Here is a 21,641-nt window from a genome sequence, read left to right as displayed (position 1 = left end):
GCTTGGAGAAGCGGGACGGGGCAGGTGGGCGAGGGCAGGAGAGAGCGCGCTCCAGGGTGTCGCCTGCGGGCGGCCACCGCGGGGCGCACGGACTCCCGCGGCTCCTCCTCTCTGACCCCCTTCCTCCCTCCGCTTCCTTCCTCCTCCTCCTTCTCCACCTCCTCCTCCTTCTCGGATCCTTAGCCGCCGCCGCCGCCCCTCCTCCTGGCGGGCGGGCTGGCTGATGAGTCAGCTGACGCCGGCGCTCCAGCCGCCTCGCCGCCGAGCTCGCGCTGCGCTCCCCCAAAGTGGCTGCGAGCCGGCCGCCCACTCTCAGGGTTTGGAGCGCGGGGGACAGACTGATGTGCGTCTTCTAGAGCCACGCGGAGCCGCAGCCGAGGCAGCTTCCCCTCTCCAACTTCCCCCTCCCCGCCCCCACGCCGCCCTGCCCCTGCCCTCCACCCACCCCAGAGCCCCGCTGCGGGTGCGTGCGCTCCGGCGAGAGGGTCGCCGCCGGCCGGGATGGCTTCCAATTTCAATGACATAGTGAAGCAAGGCTACGTGAGGATCCGGAGCAGGCGCCTGGGGGTGAGTACCGGTCCTCTCTGCCTCTGATCGCCGGTTCGATTGTCTCCCTCTGGAGCCAGCAGCTCGGAGGGAGGGAGACCCCGGCCGTGTCGGTGCGGTGCGCGCCTCTCACCCCGCGGGAGCCCGCGCCTCTAGCCGCCGCTGCAGGGCCGGGTCCGGGCGGGTAACGGGTCTATCTTTATCCCTCCGATGACCGGGCTTCCCGATGGTGGCCGCGTGTTCGGCTCCAGGAGCCGCTGGAGCCCATCTCCTGGAAATAAATATTTCCCGGTAGCCATGGGAGTTGGAGCTGGGAGCGGGGCGGGCGCGGGGCCAGCCGGATGCCCGGTGCCCCCTCTTTCCACTCGCCCCGACTTAACTTTTCCTGGGGATGGATCCGCAGGCCGAGAAAGGGGCAGGGGCCCTCGATGCGGACAGGGTTGGCGACCCTCTGACCCCAGTGAGAGGTGGCGGCCCCGTGTAAGGAAGGTCTCTTTGGACTTGGGGTCCTGGACAGGGACCCGGCTCTGTTCCAGGTGTTGGCACAGGCGGCGTGGGTGGCCTCTGGCCAGCCGTCTTGGGGTAGGGACCGGGGTCTGCATTTCCTCTGGTGCTTAGCGCTGAGGGTGGATCTCTGCTGGTGGAACCTGCTGCCTGCACAGAGCAAGTGCTGCCTGAATTGGTGCTGAAGGAAAGAATGAATGAATCCATGAATCCGAGAGCACTCACAGCGGGCAAATGAGGCACAGGGATGGCTCCTCGTCTCCCCCCTTTTCTCTGCGTTGATGGAACTTCAGATAGAACTCATTCAGGTCCCTTTGGGCTTGAGTGACCACAAAGGATGCTGGAGGGAGGGAGGGGGAAGATCCTGGAATTTTTCTTTCTTCTTTTTTTTTTTTAATTTCAAACTACCTCATTTCTCTCTGCCTTGTGCTGGGGCTGTCTTTGTTTCTTGTGTGCGTTTGGCGAGAGGTGGGGGAAGGAAAGTTAACTTAACAATGTCTGAAATCACAACAAACGCCGACGGTGATGGGACTGGCCTCACTGGGAAGAGAGTTATACTGAAGTCTCTACAAATACGTGTCTTTGGCCCCTTTCTCTTATTTGGTCTTTGGGCGCTCTTTATGTGCCTGGCAATTTTACTGTGGGAAATGGCTTGGAAAGAAAATCTGGGGATGGGAAACATTGGTAATTATTAAAACAGCTTGCTTGGTTTGTTTTGGTTTCTTTCTTCCTTCTCTTCTTCTTCCTCCTTCTTCTCCCTCTGCCCCCCCCCTCTCCCCCCCATCACTATGTTTTAGCATTTATGCCATTTGTTACTGTGAATGGATAATTAGGGAGAGATGTCCGCAGGACTAACCAGTCCCCACCAGCGCTGCCTGGCTTCCCTGATCCGCTTTTGCTCTGCAGATAGTCTCACATCAGGAGCCACTACTGTTGGGCCCCTCGCTGAGCGGCTCCGGTGCACAGGGCAGGCAATAATAGGAACTTTGTGGTTTTTATAATCTTATGGGCAAGCCAGAGTGTTACAACAGTAAAGGCAGCATTAAAAAGGCGCCGTCCTAAGTTTAGGCTTACTCCATCATGTCAGTTGAGGAAATGGCTCAGAGACAGCCATTCTGCGTTAGGGAGCATTCCAATAGGAAGAGGACATGCATTATTAATGCAGAACATGTGAATTATTCATCAGGATCGGAGTGTATGCCAAATTGTGACACATGGTGATTTATTTGAAAGACTAGTTACCGTAACTTTCTAGCTTATGGTAATTGAGATTATTTTTCTATATTACTGCAACTGACACAATATAGTCCTATGCGTGTGCCAATGTTTATGGACAGATATTTGGAGCAGAAGGAAAAGAAATATAGTTTTGCATTCATTTTATATCTTAGAGTATTTTGGATGCCAGCGAGCAGCAGACTTTCTCAGGATTTATTCATCTAATCTTTGTTAACACTCACATCGATTTTAGACTATTTGTTAGGGTGATGGTTACTGCTCATGGACTGAAAGGGTCAAAAATATGATCAAAGAAATCTGGTCTTCTTTGTTACCACTGGTTTTGTCACCAGTTAATTTTTAAAAAGTGTTCTCCTTGTATGATTTATTCACATGGTCGTCAGAAAGCAGAGCAAACTAGAGTTTTGAATGGAGACTGCAAGTGATGGTGAAAATGCTTCCGGGAAACGGCATAGGGAACCTCTGTCCAAAGTGAGCCCTGGTGGTGGGACTCTTCTGGGCTGCAGATATGGGACCGCAGGCAGTGGGGGTGAGTCTCAGAGGGAGGTAGGGCAGGGCGTCTGGTACAGAGTGAGTGCCCAGCCAGTGCCCCTTGAACTTTACAGAGTGCAATTCCTGAGCCTCTTTAGGAACTAATGTGACATCGTGGTTTTATGAATGGAATCCAGACAAGTGTCAGTGGATTAGAACCGTGTTTGGGAGGGTTTATAATTAAACAAGAAAACAACATTTCATGGAAAGCAGCTGTTGTGCCAAGAGATGCTCCCTCGGGTTTGGAAAAAGAGAACAAATTCTGCTTCTATGAGTCATCAGCTCTATGACCCTTGACCTTTCTTGGCCTCAGTTTTCAAATCTATACAATGAACATTAGCTGTGTGGAGGGTATTATATCAGATCATACTTGTAAAAATGCAGTGAAAGCATATAGCATCGATTTTGACTGTATGGTTTCTTTAGTACCATCAAAGATGACTTAGAATCAGTGGAAGGATATAAGAATTATTGATTTCTTTACTTTTATGTTTTCAAGTGCTCAGAGGCATAAATGTTTGTGCAGCTGGAGGCATTCTCACTGGAAGCTTTACAAATTATAAACATGTAAGTGATTTTTTAATGGGATAGGAAACATCGTAGGACTGTCCCCACAAATGGATGGTGGATAGGTCCTAACCAGTTTAAGTGATTAAGTAATCACATACGTATTGACTTTTCCTTAAACATAGGAAAGCTGAATGGAATTCAAAAGTCGCAATATCTTCACATCTTCATTCTCCAGCTTACTCATGGAGGCCTCAAGCTGTGCCCTGGGCAGTATTTGTTCAGGAATGTCCATGTTACTATTTGGGGGGCTGTGGGGTCAGAAGGGGAGCAGCTGTCTACAATTATTTGGCTAACCCCCAAAAGGCCCTAAAAATGTACCCTTGGCTGAGTGGTGAATCAGACAGTTTGCACATCATTAACCTGACAGAGCATGTGGCTTGCACGGCACAGTTGAACTATCCTCACTTGGTTTCTTCTTTTGCTGCAGAGAAAGTATCCCAGTCAATATTTGCTTTGGCTTGTCCACAATCCAGACCTCAGAGTTCAAATTCACATTGAGTGTTTTCGTCTACATCCCTCCCCTCGATTGTCCACCTTTAAATAATGTTTCTGTGCTCTTGTCTGCCAAGACTCATCTTTCCTGTCTGGCCCACATCTCCCCTGGACCCCTAGCAGCTGCCTCAGACCTAGAGCACCCTAACCCTGATGGCTTTATCCACACCAGCCTCTGCTGGAGGCTGCAGCTCAGCCACGAGAAGGCCCAGCATTTTAGCTGCCCTGGTAAATATCAAACAAGCAAGCAGCAATCAAACTTCATTCCTCTCTCCTCCTTTTAGCTCTCACTCCCAGGCCATCCATAGGGAGATTCTGTGGGCTCCATCTTTGAAATGCACCTAGAATCCGACTGTCCCTCACACCATTCTCAGTTACCATCCTGGGCTGAGCCCCCCTCAGGTCCTCCCTGTAATATTGCAATGACCTCCCGATCTGGCTCCCTGACTGCTCGAACCACCAGTGACTTTCCATGCAATTCAGAGTAAAAGCTTTGCAATGGGCTCCGAGTTTCTGACCCTTTTCTACTGCACTTCCCTCTGCTTAGGATGCTGTTCCCCTGGCTGCCTCCCTCACCTCCTTCAGCCTTTCCTCAAATGCCACCTCCTTCCTGAAGCCTCCCAGACACCTGTTTTATTATTTCTTCCCTACTCCTCCCCCTAAATTCCTTTCCATTTTTCTCTTTAGCCTTATCACCCGCCTCACATATTGGTCTGTAGAGTTTACTTCATTGCTTGTATCCCCTAGGTAGCATGTGAGGCTCAGTGAAGGCTGGGGATTCTCTATTTTTTATTTACATTACTAGAGGCCCGGTGCATGAATTCATGCACTGGTCAGGAGCATGGCCTGCAGGGATCGGTCTGCTGTGCGAGTGCCACTCATCCCAGTCAGCTGAGTGATGATCCCACTGTGTGAGCACACTGAACACCAGGGAGCAGCTCCTGCGTTGAGAGTCTGCCCCCTGGTGGTCAGGGTGCATATAGTGACTGCTTGACTGGTTGTTCTGGTTGTTTGGCAGTTCAGTTACTCTCTCTCTCTCTTTCTTTCTCCCTCTCTCTCTCTCTCTCTCTCTCTCTCTACACACACACACACACACACACACACACACACACACACACACACTAGAGGTTCAGGGCATGAAATTCATGCATGGGGAGCAGGGGTCCTCAGGAGATGTCTGACTGCCAGTTTAGGCCTGATCCTCAGGACCACTGGTTCCTAACTGCTCACCTGCCTGCCTGCCTGATCGCCCCTAACTACCCCCTGCTGGCCTGGTCGCCTCTTACTACCCCCTGCCCACCTCTTCATTCACAACTGCCCCCCCTGCCAACCTGGTCGTCCCTCACTGCCCCCACTGCAGACCTGGTTGCCCTATGCAGCCTGCTGCTCAGTTGTTTGGTCATACCTCACTAACCCCTCTGCTGGCCTGGTCGCCCCATGCAGCCTGTTCGGTCATCTGTTCAGTTGTGATGGTCGCTTAGGCTTTTATTGTTCTAGATAGGTGAGCCCGTGTGCCTGGAACAGTGCCCAGCACAGAGTGGGCACCTGATGAAGATGTCTTGAATGAATGCATGGAACCATCACTATGAACTAGTTTAAAAGCATATTCTCTGATATGAGGCTGTGTTGAAATCCCCATACAGCAGCTGGTTATGTGACTTTGGATGAGTTGTTTAACATTTGTAAGGCTCAGTCTTCTGTAAAAATAGAGAGACTCATAATATACTCCTAGTAGATGATCCTCGTAAAAGGGCTTAACACAATGCTTGGTCCAGTGGGAACCCAGCTAATGTTGCTTACTGCTCTCACTCTTCCTCCCCCTGCTCTTGGAGGATGAGGATGCTTCAGGGGTTACTATTTCCCCTGCCTCTGCGGCATTAGCTCTCACTCTCAAAGAATGTCTGGTTAGTTAGAAAACAAACCTCATATATATGAAATAATTACCAGGTGAGCACAGATGCTGCCTGGCACCAATGCTGGTGCAGAAGGAACCTCTGCCATTGCAAGACTGTCCATGATGCTTAGATAAAAGGCAGTGGCATCAACACCAGAAAAAATCATCCCCGTTGACTTTGCTTGGAGTGCGCTCATCTGATCAGCAGGTATTTCTGTCTACTTGGGGGTCTTCCTGGGGGGCAGGGAATGGGTTTGAAAAATTGGTTAGTAAATGGACAGATTTTAGGAAGATATATTTTCTTCCCCTAGGTTTCTGTTTCACCTGACTCAGTGTGCCAAAGAGGCATTCATATTTCAGTTAGGGTTTTTAGATTTAGGGATGTTAGAAATCTGCATTTTTTTATGATACCATGACATAGTTACAATCATCCTATCTAATAAAGGGGGGATATGCTAATTGACCTTCACGCCATCACAAATATGGAGGCTCCCATAGCTGATAAGGAGGGAATATGCTAATTGACTCCACTGCCCTCAAAGATGGCAATGCCCACAACCAATAAGGAGGAAATATGCTAATTGACTGCACTAGCATATCAAAGATGGTGGTGCCCACAGCCAGTAAGGAGAGAATATATTAATTGACTGCCATGCCCTCAAAGATGATGGTGCTCACAGCCACAAGATAGCGGCACTTAGTCCCCACAGCTCCCCAGCCACCCAGAGCTAGGTTGAAGTGCAAGCAAGCTCAGATGGTGGCTTCTCAGCCACCCAGGGCTGCCCAAGGCTTAGGTTACCAGGGTCAGCCAAGGCTTTCACTGCTGGCAGTGGTTGCAGCAGTGGTGTGATGGGATATCGCCTTCCCCTGATTGCTGGGTCACCTCCCACCCCTGAGGGCTCCTGGAATGTGACAAGGGGCAGGCGGGGCTGAGGGACCCTCCCTCCAGTGCATGAGTTTTCATGCAATGGGCCTCTAGTAATATGAAAATCACAGAAATAGAATAATTTTATCAGATACTCTTGGTACATAAGACACACAAAACTGTTCAGTATGGTGTATGAAGTGTGTTGTTTTTTTTTTCCTTAAAAGAAAGAGACTTTGGGGATAACTTTGCCAGTCATGAAGTCTGTGGTCCCATAGACTGAAGTCAAGGGCCCAAATCAAGACCACACAGCATTTTGGCCCAATTGGAATCAGCTTCCTAGGTTACTATGTCCCCCGTGCTTTCCTGCTCGTATTTGAGGCATTGGCATTCAGTTGTCCTCGTGGATGACAGAATTAATTATGCATAAAGTCAGCCTTTAATCATCGTCCCCAAAACCAAGAATGGCCAATTTAGGGACTTTGTGTGTAGACATAAACAAAATTACTGTTGTGATGCTTTCCTATCCATCTGCCAGTGTAGAAGATGAGAAATATTTATCTTTAAGCCGTTTAGTAGTTTTTGTCAGGGAATCATTATCTTTGGTATTTGAAGAGTTTAGTTTTCATTTGGGATATATTTGATTTCATTTTATCATTCATCAAATATTTATTGAGTGCCTACTAGTGTTAAGCTCCAGATAAACCGCCTTAAATTAGATAGGCCCAGTCAACATCCTTGAGGAATTAACAGTCTGATTTTGGACTTGTATTGTGAACTTGAGATTAGCATATTTGCGATAGTTTAGAATGAACTAGTGTCAGTACAAGGTCAATGGTCAGGTGGAAGGGACCCTCAGATCTCTCCCTGTCCCGTGTTTGGGGCGTGAGGAAGGCTGCGTGATTTTCCACTCTCTTGGTATTGCTGGGTAAACCTTTGCAGATCCCCAGCCAGGACGGATTCTGCTGCCTCCCTCCCACCGGCCCTCATTTTGGAGAATTTCAAAGTGCAATTGTGAGTCAAGAAATGCCACAGATACTTGTGAACGTCAAAGTTAAAATAGTTCCTTTCTAGAATGCAGACGGCTAAATTTGGGTTGAGTGTCTGCATGCAGAACTGTGTGGAGCAGGTGGGGACTGCCTTTATTTTACTATTTTTCTAAGCCTCTGCTCATGGCCTGGATCCCAGAGATTGTAACTCGAGCTGTGTGGATTATGTTCTTTTTGTTTTGTTTTTGTTATTTTTATTATTTGTTTATTAAAAAAAACCCTCTTTATTGTTTAAAGTATTACATATCATATTACATATGTCTCCTTTTCCCCTCATTGACCTCTTCCTGGCCACCCCCACTCCCCAGCACATGCCCTCACCCCGCCCAGTGTCTGTGTCCATTGGTTAGGCTCATATGCATGCATCCAAGTTCTTTGGTTGATTTCTTACCCACCCCTCTCCCCTGTCTTTCCTCTGAGGTTTGATGGTCTGTTTGATGCTTCTCTGTCTCTGGATCTGTTTTTGTTCATCTATTTATGTGTTCATTAATATTCCACAAATGAGTGAGATCATGTGATATTTATCTTTCTCTGACTGGCTTATTTCTCTTAGCATAATGCTCTCCAGGTCCATCCTAGCTATTATGAATGTAAGATTTCTTTCCTTTTTATAGCAGAGTAGTATTCCATTGTGTAGATGTACCAGTTTTTTAATCCTCTCATCTGCTGATGGGCACTTCAGTTGTTTCTAAAACCCAAAGTGAAAAGCTTCTGCACAGCAAAAGAAACCATCAACAAAACAACAAGAAAGCCCACTGTATGGGAGAACATATTTGCCGATGTTATCTCTGATAAGGGTTTAGTCTCCAAAATTTATAGGGAACTCTTACAACTTAACAAAAGGAAGATAAACAATTCAGTTTAAAAAATGAGCAAAGGACTTATACACTTTTTGAAAGTGGACATACAGAAGGCTAAGAGACATATGAAAACATGCTCAAAGTCACTAATTGTCAGAGAGATGCAAATCAAAATGACAATGAGATACCATCTCACACCTGTCAGAATGGCTATCATCAACAAATCAACAAATGACAGGTGCTGGTGAGGATGTGGGGAAAAAGGAACCTTCCTGCACTGCTAGTGGGAAGGCAGACTGATGCAGCCATTATGGAAAACAGAATGGAGTTTCAACAAAAAATTAAAAATGAAACTCCCATTTGACCCAATAATCCCACTTCTAGGACTATATCCCAAGAAATTAGAAACACCAATCATATGCACCCCTATGTTCACAGCGGCATAATTCACCATAGCTAAGATTTGGAAACAGCCGAAGTGGATTATATTCTTGAGCCGAGTCCTTAAACAGGCTCTCCGAAGAAGATGCAAATGATTTTTCTCAGGTGATGCTTCATAGTTTCTATCAGATTCTTACAGAGATATAGATATCCCAGGCCCTCTCACCACCCACTCTACATCTTCCAAAAACTTAAGAACCAGTCTCATTAAAAAAAAAAAATATTTAGGTAACGGTAGGGTCACATGCAGCTATAAAAATAACACAAAGAGATATCCCATGTCCTTTACCTAGATTCCTGCAATGGTAACATCTTTCAGATCCATAGCCCAGCATCACAGCCAGGATGCTGACATTGCTACAGTCAGATACAGAACATTCCCTCACCATCACCACAGGTCCTTCCCCTCACCCTCTCCCACAACCTGAAGTCCTTGGCAGCTGCTAGTCTGTTTTTCATTTCTACAACTTTAAGACTAGTATGTAACCTTTCTGGAATTATTGTACCCTTGGTCAATTCCTTTTTCCTTGTTAAATAATATTCCACAGTACGGATGTACCATAACTTGCTTAGTCCTTCATCTGTGGGTGGACATTTGGGGTGGTTTCCAGTTTGGGGCTGTTGTGAGTAAAGCTAATATAAACATTGTGCACTTGTTTCTGAGTGAACGTGAGTGTTGGTACCTCTGTAGGAGGCCGCCTGCCAGAGTTTGATAGGGGCCTGGATCCGGGCACAGAGCCCGAACAGCAGGACACTGTGTGCCCCCTTCCACAGGGCTAGGAATGCTTTCAACCTCAGAAAAGGTGCCACCGGGTTAAGGGAAAGTCCCTAAAATTGTGCTTGTGCAGTAGCTCTTAAGACTGTCCTTTTGGTGGCCTTTGCTCATTATAATAGTAGAAAACACACTCCTTCATGAAGATTTAAAATGCTAATGAGACATGCATAGTATGTTGGAGCATGTAGCCCTCCTACACTTGTGCCAGCTGGTACCAGCTCACCAAAAGAGCACCTGGAAGATGAACCAGGAACAGGACTCACCAGCACCATAGGAGTGCAGCCTGGCGGAGGCTCTGGAGTCACAGACAATCTTCCTGTGCCCTCTCTGACGCATCAAGCTGTGGTCTCTTCCCTCCAAAGCTTAATAAGCCTTTTGTGTTCTAACTCCCGCCTCCTCCCGTTGTTTCTTTCCGGGAAAGGCAAGAGCATACCCTTTATCTGGTAACACCGCTAGGTAAATGCCCAAGAGAGCATGGGTGGGTTGTATTGGTGGTTCTTGTTTGTTTTCTGAATCTGCCAGACTGTTTTCCAGCATGGAAACTGTTGTTCACATTCGCCTAGCGGCGTGTGGGTGATCCAGCTTCTTTGCATCCTCGCCAGGATTTGATGTCACCAGCGTTTGATGTGGTTACTATTCTTTATTTTAGACGTTCTCTCTCTCTCTCTCTCTCTCTCTCTCTCTCTCTCTCTCTCTCTCTCTCTCTCTCTCTGTGTGTGTGTGTGTGTGTGTGTGTGTGTGTTGATGAAGATGCCTATTCATGTTTTGTTCCCATTTTCTATTGCGTTGTTTGTTTTTCTAACTGTTGAGTTTTGAGAGTCTTTAAAAAAATGTGCATTCTTGCCTTATCTGGTTAAGCTCAGTGCATAGAGCGTCGGCCTGCAGACTCAAAGGCCTCAGGTTCGATTCCGGTCAAGGGCATGTACTTTATTGTGGGCACATCTCCAGTAGTGGGTGTGCAGGAGGCAGCTGATAGTTGTTTCTAACTCTCTATCCCTCTCCTTTCCTCTCTGTAAAAACTCAACAAAATATATTTAAAAATCTGTATTCTCTCTCTATATTAATAAATGGGTATTAATATTTTTCAGACTTATGGTTCTTAAGAAAAACAACAACATGTATTCAATAATATCCTCTTTAGGAACTTCCATCTGATATTATGATAGGTGCATATGTCTCTCCTCACCCCACAAAACCCAGGAACTTACCTCACATTTGCCTAAGCCTTCCCCACTCTTCCCCACCTCCCCTTGCCTAAGCCTTTATCTTTCCTTCCTTCATGTAGTGTATGCAATGAATGCTTTAGTGGTTAATGGAGAAATTAGCCAATCTTATGAATGGACTAATTTAATTTCAATTAAAACACTGCTTTGAATTCAAAGCTTTTACTTAACATCAGTTTCTCTCTGTTTAGGAAAGCAATTAACTTCTTAAAATGCATTTTATCATCTTAATACCACATATGAACTCAATGAGAGAAATCTATTTAGAAAACCTCTGAGAAGTCATACCTCTGCGAACCCCAGCAAAACGGACTCTGCACATGAACAGTTTCTTCAGTCTCCGGGCTTCTCTCTGCCAATAGGCAGTCCTCTGGGCTCATCTGCCAAAGAACCACTCTGGACCTGGCTTGTCACAGTGGCTCCCGATCTAGATGTTATGGAACCAGTCTGGTCTCCAGCATCTATTGATTCAGATACAAATGTGGTGTTCAGTGAAGGCTGAGAGGGCCATTCCTCCAGGGAGGGTGCTGTGGGAGAGCTTAGGCCTGTGAGTCTGCCTGCTCTCTGATTTTCTCCTGGCCGGGGCTTCCTGTTGGCATCCAGGGCTGAGCTGTGACTTCCTGCCTCAATGCCCTGACCTGCCCACCACTTCTAAAGACTCCCCACATCCCTCTGGCACGCCGCTCTAATGGGAGTAGACATAGGCCTTTTAAAGACGAATTTTCTTATTTTTGTGCTGGATATTTTCTTCTTAAAATGTTTTCTCCCACTAGGATGTAAGTTCTATGAGACAAATGACCCTGGCTCTGATGTTCAGTGCCGTGTCCCAGCTTTCAGCCCACAGTGAATACTCAGTATTTGCTGATGGAAGGAATGCAGGTCTGAATAATAGAATGGGATATTCCAGGGTTTGAAGACCAGTAGAAAACTGTAGGTCCCAGCTGGTTTTGTTGTAGATGCTACTCTTGAGTGGTAGAATGTTCTAGAATTTCTCATTGGTATGTAATTACTGTTGGTATGTAACCTCCAAATTCAGTATCAGGGAATACAGTGATTAACACTGGAGGTTTGGATTGACCTCCTTCAAATTAAATTTTATTAGACGCTTTTGGGAATAGGAAATAGGTACAGTTGGTATGAAATTTGAAATTTCAGGGTTTATGCATTGAATGGTAAGATTTCCTTTCATATTTGTCCACAGGAATCACCTAGTTTCGTTCCCCAAAAACAACCACCATAAAGAGTTTCTTCCAGAACAGTCTGTGTACCAGAAGTCTATGCATAGGTGTGCTCGTGTGCATAATCTATAGTTACGCACTTTCCTGCCCCATGGTTTTCTTGCTTAGCAACCTACGATGCTTTTGAATGATAAGATAGGATTCCAGTGTACAGGCATATCCAAACTCATATAGTTATTTGCTTATTTACTCGTCCAACCTTCTTTCCTCCTGTTCTTTTTATTATGATCAAAAACGTGCACGAATATTTTAAAGACCACTTGACAGAGCCTAAAACGGAGTTAGTCACTAAGATTTCTGTCCAAGTTCACACAGCTGGTACGTGGCAGAATCTGAACTTGAAGTCACGCTGCACCTCTTTTGTGGAGCATTTGTGTAATCCCCCCAAACCCCCTTCTGTTACAAATGGTACCAGAGATTACACATCGTCTCACCCGGCGGGTGAGAACTTCGGTGAAAAATTCCAAAAGTGGGGCTTGTTGCCCAATGTGTATTCGCCTGTGAAGAGGAGGTCCCCAGCCCTCTGAGAACTGCCTCCTCTCCTCCGGCCAGAGCGTGCCCTCAGAGGCTGGGAAGGTCTTGCTAACAGAAAGTGAGAAACAGACCCTCTGTACACAGGCTTCTCAAGCAGGAGACCAGGTTCTTGGCAATTTTATAATTAGACTCCAGTTTGCAGTCCTTTTCCTTTTGAGGATGCTATTTACTGAACTTAAAAAGTAGTTATTGAGTCAGGATTTAGGAACACACAAAAGGTTATTCACGTTCTTAAAAAACCCACCTTCCTGGGAAATGTTCTGTAGAAATCTTTGGTCTAGGAAATATGGTAATAACAACCGTGACTGTTATTTTTAGTCTAAAAACAAAGTTATAACATTGAAAATTTGATACTAGGTAAAGAAAAAAAAAAGATTTATGTGTTGACTCAAATAAGTACATATTGCCTAATGTAGCCCAAACAATATTTTTATTAGCTTGGCCGGCCTTGTAACGTGCTTCAGGTAGGTCTAGCCTGGGCGGGGGTGGAGGGAGGGCATTCGTCTTTTCACGGTTGGCTAGCTGCAATTCCTGAGTATTCCACTTATGTTGTTCCAAGATATTAAGAACTGCGAGGCCTTACTTAATTCGCAGTCTTGAGCCTCTGTCCCTTTCCCTCCAAGCTCTAGCCCTCTAGCTCCTTTCTGGTCTCCACAGGCCAGTTTTGTTCATTCATATCCTTTGCACTCAGATTCTCCCCTTTATCTGGGATGCTCCTCCATGCCTGCTTTGAGCTCAGTTATCAGCTCAGAAGCCGCCCTCGCAGACAGCGTTTGACCCGCCCATTCCGCCCATTCCAGTGGCCTCCCTCGAGGACTCTCTATCTCACCAGCCTTTTGGTTTCCTTCAGCCAGCCCTCATAGCTGTAATGTTACTTGTTAAATTCTTCATTGCTTTATTGTTTGTTTTTTACTTGTCTCTGATAATTGAGAGAGTAATAGCTTTTTCTGGTTTTTTTTTTTTTTTTTTTTTTTTTTTTTTTAATGGTTTTTGTTTTTGTTGTTCACAGCTGAATTCTCAGTGCCTGGGCACATAGTAGGAGCTCAATAAACACTTAAGTACATAAATGAAACCCCGAGGCAACATTTTGCGTATTTAACTATGAACAGTCATTAACCTTAGCATATCATGTGTATATTCAGAAATCCCAAGAAATCCAAGAGTTTGGGGGCATTCCTTTGCGTGGTTTTTGTTGTTAGACCTTCTGCATTATTCCAGCTGCAGTCCTCGGAGGAGAGAGCCCTGGCTGGAATGAGAAGGGCCTGATTGGTACCCGGCCCTGCTGCCGGCCATCTGCTGGGACCGGAGCTGTCCCTGAACCTCCCTCACCTCAGCCTCCTCGTGGCAGAGCGGAGAGAGACAGTTCTCCCCTCGCTCCCTCACCGCCTGCTGCCTCAAGCCCGGAGCGGGTGGTGGACGTGGAGAGCATGCCAAGCGCACACCACCTCTGTGGGCCCCGCCGACTCCTCCGTGCCCTTCGGTGGCCTCCCAAGTGGAGAATGGAGGAGACAAGTTGGGATTCCACTCAGTTGCTGTGACTTGTGTCAGACCCCAAACAGGACAGGTAGCTTTCCACATTCATTACTTTGGGTTTCAAAAGGCAGCATTGGATCCCTGGAAAAAAAGAAACAGGGGAAAAGACCAACTTTACCTGTATCAAAACCTGGCTACACACACACACACACACACACCCCATACCATCCACATCACGCCCCTTCCCACATAGCACATTACACATACCACACATAGCATACCATACCACCTCCCCACACACATGATAACATACACACACCCCACACTACCCACACCATACCCATTCCACGCCACACAAACACACACATCCCATACCACACACACATGCCACACCACACATACACACACCACACTACATTCAACTCATAACATATACACACACACACCACACACAAACACACACACATCTTTTACCACACACACACACACACACACACACACACACCCCAATTCTTTTTAATAACTTTTTTGCATTACATAGGTGAAGAAATTTAAAAATGCCCCCCAAAATCCCACAAAACAACAATATAACCTAAGATGCAAGGAAGATTTAATTTCCCTCCAGGCACAGCCATTTGAGCAGATTCTTGGATGTTTGTGTGCAGATATTTATGTTGAGTACATGTGAAAGTGCACATGTGTGTATAATTCCTTTTGCACACAGGGTCCATGTTATTTGATGTTGTTTTATACACAGTCCTCTTCTTTTAACTGGTGTTGGAGCACTTTTCCAACATCTCTGTGGAAGCCCTGTGTTCACTTATTTCCTGCTCCACAATTTCTAAAATTAGTTCACGCCAATAATGGACATTTTAAGGTGATTTCTCATCTTTGCTGACTAAATGGTGAAGCGAAAGCACCTTTGGAACACATGACGCTATTTTCTAAGATGAATCCTGAGAAGGAAGCTGCCCCGGCGAAGGACAGCTCCACGCGGAGGGCTTGCTCCTGCCGTCCCACCTGGGCATGTCTCCACATGTGACCTTCTGGGATGTTCTCCTGCCTCTGCTCCTTGGCTCAGTCCCCGCCCCCCTCCAGGTCTGTTCTCTTTATGGCGAACTGACCACCTGGAAAGCTGCAACCTAAGCCTGTCCTCCCTCTACTTTCAAACACTCCAATGCCTTCCCCTTACACACAGACAGCCTGCCTGCCCTCAAGAGGCTCAGATCTGGACCCTGCCACGTCTCTGACCACCCCATCATTGTTCGAACCAATGAACCACCACGGCAGTGCTCCAGGCACGGTACCCTCTGTCCATGCTCACGCCAGCCTGCTCCCTTCACTTCCTCCATGGCCCAGCTCTTGGCTTTGTTACTCCATTCCACATGCTTTCTCATTGATTAGGGAGTTCTTCCTCTTTCTTCTGCTCCCTCCTCATCCAGCGAACCACAGCTGGGCTGTAATTGTCTTGGAGATGCTTTCCCAACACCATTTTCCCTGTGGAAGGTTGACTGGGATTGGACTGGACCTGTGTGGGAGAAGCCGCTTGACATGTGCAGACCTTTATATTTAAATTGGTTAAAATGAAGCAAAATACAAAAAAATGCCATCCCTCAGTCACGCTGGCCATATTTCCAGTGCCCAGTAGCCACTGGCTTCTCAAGCAGGAGACCGGGTTCTTGGCAATTTTATAATTGATGGTTTTACCCTCCTTAGTCTGTGAGCTCCACAAGAGCTCCAGCTGACCTTACCCTGCTTGCCTTCCCCATATAATGGGCGTTCAGTAACTCTGCTGAGGGAATGAATGAATTCCTCCCAGCTCTCAGCTTCATTGTTGTGCCTCATTGATCAGCAGACCTTCTGGGAAAGGAGGGGCTGGACAGTCCATGCTCTCACCCAATCCCATCAACATTCCAGTTGGATAGCTTAGCAGTTCCCCAATTCTTTCCCCATCACCAATCTTTCCCCAATAAAGATTCTTTGATCTTTCCCATTGGGCTTGACCTCTCAGCATCCATTGCTCCCTGTGGAAAGGTTGACTGGGATTGGACTGGACCTGTGTGGTGGGCACCGGAGCCTTCCAGGCCCGTACCACCCCTTCCCTCAGGTGGAGTTGGGGGAGGAGGATAGACTTACATCTTGCAGCAGAGCCCCTTGCTGCTGCTGAAGAGAGCCGCCTGGCCTCAAGCTAAGCTTTCCTGGGGAACCCCCCCACCCCCCCGCACTCAGGGACTCCCCCAGTTTGGGACAAACTCTGTAGGTGTCCAAGTTCGTGCCTGGGGTGGGGGCCTTCAGAGGGCATTGCTGAGAGGGTCTCACAGCTGACCTGCCCCCTGGACTCCACCCTAGGGGTTGCAACCCAGATCTCCCCACATACTCACACTGAATGCACATCTTAGAATCTGCTTCCTGGTAAGCTCAACTCCCAACAGCGGATTTGTAATTGAAAATCGGCAGCTTTAGTCTTTTGCAGGAAGAGGTTTTTTAACTTGATTTGTTGGTCCAGAGTTTCCCCTGCATTTTACCCTGTGCTCTCAAAGCTGAGATGGCTGTTTAGTTTAATTTTCATAAAATGAAAGTTTGGTGACTTATTTCATTCACTATGCTCCATTCTCTCCAGTAGATCCATCTCATGGGTGAATTAAGAAAATACCTTCACTGGTTCATTTTATTGAACTGGTACTTGGTAAAGTATTAGTTTCAACCACATTTTTCTCTCTCACTAAACAGTAGGCAAGACTTAGGTACTATTACTTTAGCTTGTTCTTTGCTTGAAAGGCCTGATTTCAGCTCCCGCCGCCCCCCCCCCCCTTCCCATGTGGTTGTCTGCTTACACTGACCACTGAAGGCTTTGGGGCACCCGGCTAGCATCGGGGCAAAGAAGATGCTTTCGTCTCTGGGTTTCATTCCCTTGAGGCCGGAACAGGGCATTGGGCCATCCGGTCGCCCACTCACTGAGAGAAACCCCCCCCCTCCCCCCAGAACTGTCAGTTTCAGTGGGTGACTGCGAATTTCCGGGGAACATTTGTAAAATAAATGGAATTTATAGAAGGTCTTTTTGACTGGCAGATGTTTCGAGAACGATTAAAGATTTAGAGAGAAGTACATTTCCCCGGGGCTGCTGAACTACCTTTTAATGAGATTGACAGTTTTACATATGGGACTGAAAAAGTTCTTTATCATACAGAAATAAATGTCTGAAATTAAGTCTATCAGAGAGAGATGGGTACAGTATAAAGTGGATAAAGCGTGTGTGGAGATTCGACATTTTACTGGCGTTTAACTTATTTTTCAGAAATAGATGAAATTGAATATGTCAGAGATGAAAAAACTCCTCTTGTTAGACTAGTCATTCTAATGCTCATTCAAATAATGGGTCAGTTTCCTCAAGTCAAGGTCATTCATCCTGGGGAATTTGTAATTGTGATTTGAGATGGGCATTAGGTATATGGAATTAGAAATGACCAATTTTCTTTTTCTCTTCTAAAGATGTAGACTGAGGAAAGGATTGGCATATAAGTTGGGGAAAGGACTAACAGGAAAATATAAGGGTTATTAAAAATATTTCTTGCCCTGGCTGGCATGGCTTAATGGTTAGAGCATCAGCCTGTGCACTGGAGGGTCACGAGTTGATTCCTGGTCAAGGATGTGTACCTGGACTTCAGGTTTCCATCCTTGCCCCTGATGGGGGCACCTGTGGGAAGCAACCAATCTATGTGTCTCTCTCACATCAATGTTTCTCACTTTCTCCTCCTCTTTCTCCCTTAAGAAAATGTTTCTAACTGTCCTTTGACATAGAGAGGCGTGCAAGTGAAGGTTATATTAAATTTAAGGGATAACATAAAAAAAAGAATAATATCTGTTCAAGTTTGAAACCAGAAGAGAGAATAGTGCCAGAATAAATAAACACTCAGAGTGCGTAGAGATTTGATATTAACTCATCTGAAACCTGTATGCTACTGCTGGGGAAACTGAGGCCAAGAGAAATTTCATGACATCTCCAAGGCCTTAGCCCTTTAGAAATTATGTTTCTGAGCTGTGTAGACTAAGTGCATTGAGCTGTGAGAGCTGGCAGGCAGGTCTCCCCAGGCCATTGACCTGCAGTTTGGTCACATCACTTCCCCTCCTGCTTTGTTTTCTCTGTTAAGTGGGTGTGAATATTCACAGACCTGTCTCACAGGGATGCTGGAAAACTGGAATAGAAGAATTGACCGTGCATGTCATGGTCTCCAGGTGCCCCCTGCAGCTGGAGCCCAGGGCTGGCGGTGGTCACCTGAATTCTTAAGCCAAGAATGCCACCAGGAGCACAGGGACCTGGAGAGTCAGTAAGAAAACTCCACAAGCCGAGAGGTGGGGAAACTGGCCCATGGATGAACAAGGCCACACTGTCAGTTTAAAGTATAAGTTGAGGCCCTGGTCGGGTAGCTCAGTTGGTAGAGCGTTGTCCCCATATGCCAAGTTTGCAGGTTCCATCCGTGGTCAGGACACGTACAAAAATCGGGCAATGAATACATAAATAAGTGGGTCAACAAATTGATGTCTCTCTCTCTCTCTCTCTCTCTCTCTCTCTCTCTCTCTCTCTCTCTCTTTCTCTTTCTTTCTCTCTCTCTCTCTCTCTCTTTCTCTCTCTCTCCCTCCCTCAAATCAATTTAAAAAAAATAAACAGGAAGGAGTGGGAGGTTGAAAGGTGTATAGTGTGTTGTTAGGTGAAAATCACGCCCAGTGAGTGAGAAGCTTTAGGGTTGCTGTTCTCTACACTACTCCTCTGCTTGTACCTTCTCCAAAATAGTCCTGATGTATTGTGAAGTGTGAGAAAAGCAAGTGACATAAAAAAAGAGGGATTTTGGCATGAATGTGTGCACGTCTATATTTCTGCATGGGTATGAAAAATGAAAAAGTGAAGGTTGCGGTAGTAACTATTGTAACTACTTTCTTCTAAGAAGTGGGGTTGATTGAGGGGTGAGGGGTGGGGTCATTTGCTTTCTTTGTATGCTTTTGTATTTATCTACCTATCTGTCTGTCTATTTATTTTACCATGAACATTCATACATTTTGTAAAAACAATAAAAAAGTATGACCCTAATTGGCCAGAGACGAAGAACAGCAACTGAGAGATAAGGCTTTCTAATGAATTCATTATATTTAAAACATATTGAAAATCTATTCTCTGTGTGATAAAAGTAATACTTATTGTATATTGTGTTACTCTGAGAAACCTGGTCCAGTAACGTCATCGATCATTTCTCTTACATATATCTGTTTGGCACTTAGGAGAGCAACAGGTCACATTCACCTACATGTAAACTCATTCATCATTTTCATGATAGAGTTTCCTTTGCAGGAAAGGGTGCCAGGCACGTGGCTGTGCACCTTAGCATAATGATTCTCAAAAATACTGTAAGACACCCTCACAATTAGAATGAAATGTGTTTTCGTTCAGTGACCATTATTGACGTTTTGAGTAAGAGCATCGATAGCTCAGGCTGTCAGCAGCATGTCTCTCACGGATGTAAATTAGAGGACAAAGAGGTCTCTGCAAATCATCTTAAGTTTATCAAGGAAGCACCAACAACTGCAGTTTGTCAAGAGAGAAGAATGGGGTTTGGATTCAGAGGCTCAGATGTTTAAACATGGCAGTTTCAGCAGTGAGACAGTGGTCACTGTGGACACCTCGGGCTGGCCTGCTGCTGCTGCGGGTATTGTGGCACCAGGAGCCAGTGCTAGTGGGATGATGGCCAGGTGGTCGTCACCACTTTACATGGTCTCTTTGGCCAATTTAAAGGGACCTCTGTCTCCATTAGTACAATGAAGACACAGAGAGATTAAGTAATTCACTAAGGGCACACAAACAAGACACCCACATCACTTGTGGCCATGTGGCATAATGGTTAAATCTGGGTTTGAATTCAGTCTCAGCCCCTCATAATGTCCCGTCATTGCCCTTATTTTATAGGTGAAGGAGTTGGGTGCATGGCTTACTCATGGCCCAGGGACAAACAGGAGCAGCTATGAGTTCTGATCACACCATTCTCTATTGGAATCATGCAGCCCCCTATATCCAGTCCTTGTCATTTTCATGTTAATAACAGGGCTAACTGGATACCTTGAATTCCTACTGTAGGCTTCAGAGCTTCTATTTCAGAAAATAAACCAATAGAATAAAGCTAGGTTCTACAACTAGAATCTTTAGAACAATGTTCATAGCCAAGGTTACTTCATTGAATACAGTCAACTGAATTTGAACACTGGACACAGAATAGGGAAGACCACACTGATGTCAATAATATTGATTATAGTGCATCTCTTTCCATTTCCCCTACCTACCTGAAATTTCACATGCTTGCAGTTATTACATAGTTACAGTGTCATATCCCTTGTTTTAAAATATATTGCATTATATTGTAAAATTTCCCCAAATGATTTTAGAATCTTTAAAAACATAATTTTAAAATTAGTGATACTCCATTGAGTAGGAACATGATTTGCTTGGCAGTTAAAACAATTAAATTGTTTCTAATCTACACTAATAAAAGAGAAAGATGCAAATTGACCATACCTCCTCAATGCCCACCAGCCAATCAGGAGGGAATATGCAAATGAGAAGAACAAAGATCCAAGTGGCCCTACTGTCTAGCCTCTCCAGGCGCAGATCAGCTGGGTGGGGAAGGAAACCTTCTATGAGAGGGAGGGCGGGGGACGAAGGGATCTACAGGAGAGGCATTTTGGCCACAGCAAAGATGAAGATGGCAGACTCTGGCTGGAGTCTTCAGCAAAGGCAGCAGACTCCAGCCCGAGCGAAGGCAGAAGCCCTGGGTCCCGGGTGCCGGAGGAAAGCCTGTGCTGGAAGCCAGGGGAAGGAAGGCCTATTGCATGAATCTTCATGCAAGGGGCCTCTAGTTATAAATAACACTTGGGCTTGTAAGTTTGACAGTGGTTTGGATTGCTCCCTCACAGTGGATGTGATTATGATGCTAAAGAGCTGGAATATTTTTAGTACCCTTAATGTACATCTTGAATTAACTTCCCCAAGGGCCACAGCAACTGACACTGGTGTCAGCAGGGCCTGATGGGAAAGGCCAGTATCTTGGTGAGAACCTGGCTGCAGGCCATGAGGAGGCTGCGTTCTGTGTGTTTGGCAGCCGCTCATTCACTGCTTATAGTTTGGCTTCAGGTCCCAATAAGTAATAAAACGAAGTTATACCTACAGTCTTCAGCGTACATTTCAGCCCTTAGCATGAAGATATGTAGAGTGTTTTGTGACTCTGTAAATTCTTGCAATGCCTTAGGAATTTCATTATGAAAGAGGAAAGTTAACTATGCTGTCAGCAGTGGTGAGCTGCTTGGCCTTCAGTACATTAACCAGCGCTGCACACCGACTTCAATGAGCATTTGGTTTCATCGGTCCCAAAACTGGCAGAGAATGGGTGCTATCTGTTTGTGAATTTTGAGCAAATCGTAGTTCCTTGG

The 21,641-nt window shown here is 46.0% G+C and overlaps 1 protein-coding gene across 1 annotated transcript in view; it reads left to right on the top strand.

Moving 5' to 3' along the window:
• Nucleotides 1–202: 202 nt before the first annotated feature.
• DOK5 (docking protein 5) overlaps nt 203–21,641 on the top strand; it is a 125,631-nt gene continuing 104,192 nt past the window's right edge. The window contains exon 1 of the mRNA XM_084888453.1: nt 203–567. Within this exon, the coding sequence (XP_084744579.1) occupies nt 502–567 (66 nt within the window). The 5' untranslated portion in view covers nt 203–501. The remainder of the gene's footprint in view (nt 568–21,641) is intronic.

This window comes from Pipistrellus hanaki (genome assembly GCF_964339955.1).
Source record: "Pipistrellus hanaki genome assembly, chromosome: 6".
Lineage (NCBI taxonomy): Eukaryota > Metazoa > Chordata > Mammalia > Chiroptera > Vespertilionidae > Pipistrellus > Pipistrellus hanaki.
This window is presented reverse-complemented; position numbering and strand designations above follow the sequence as displayed.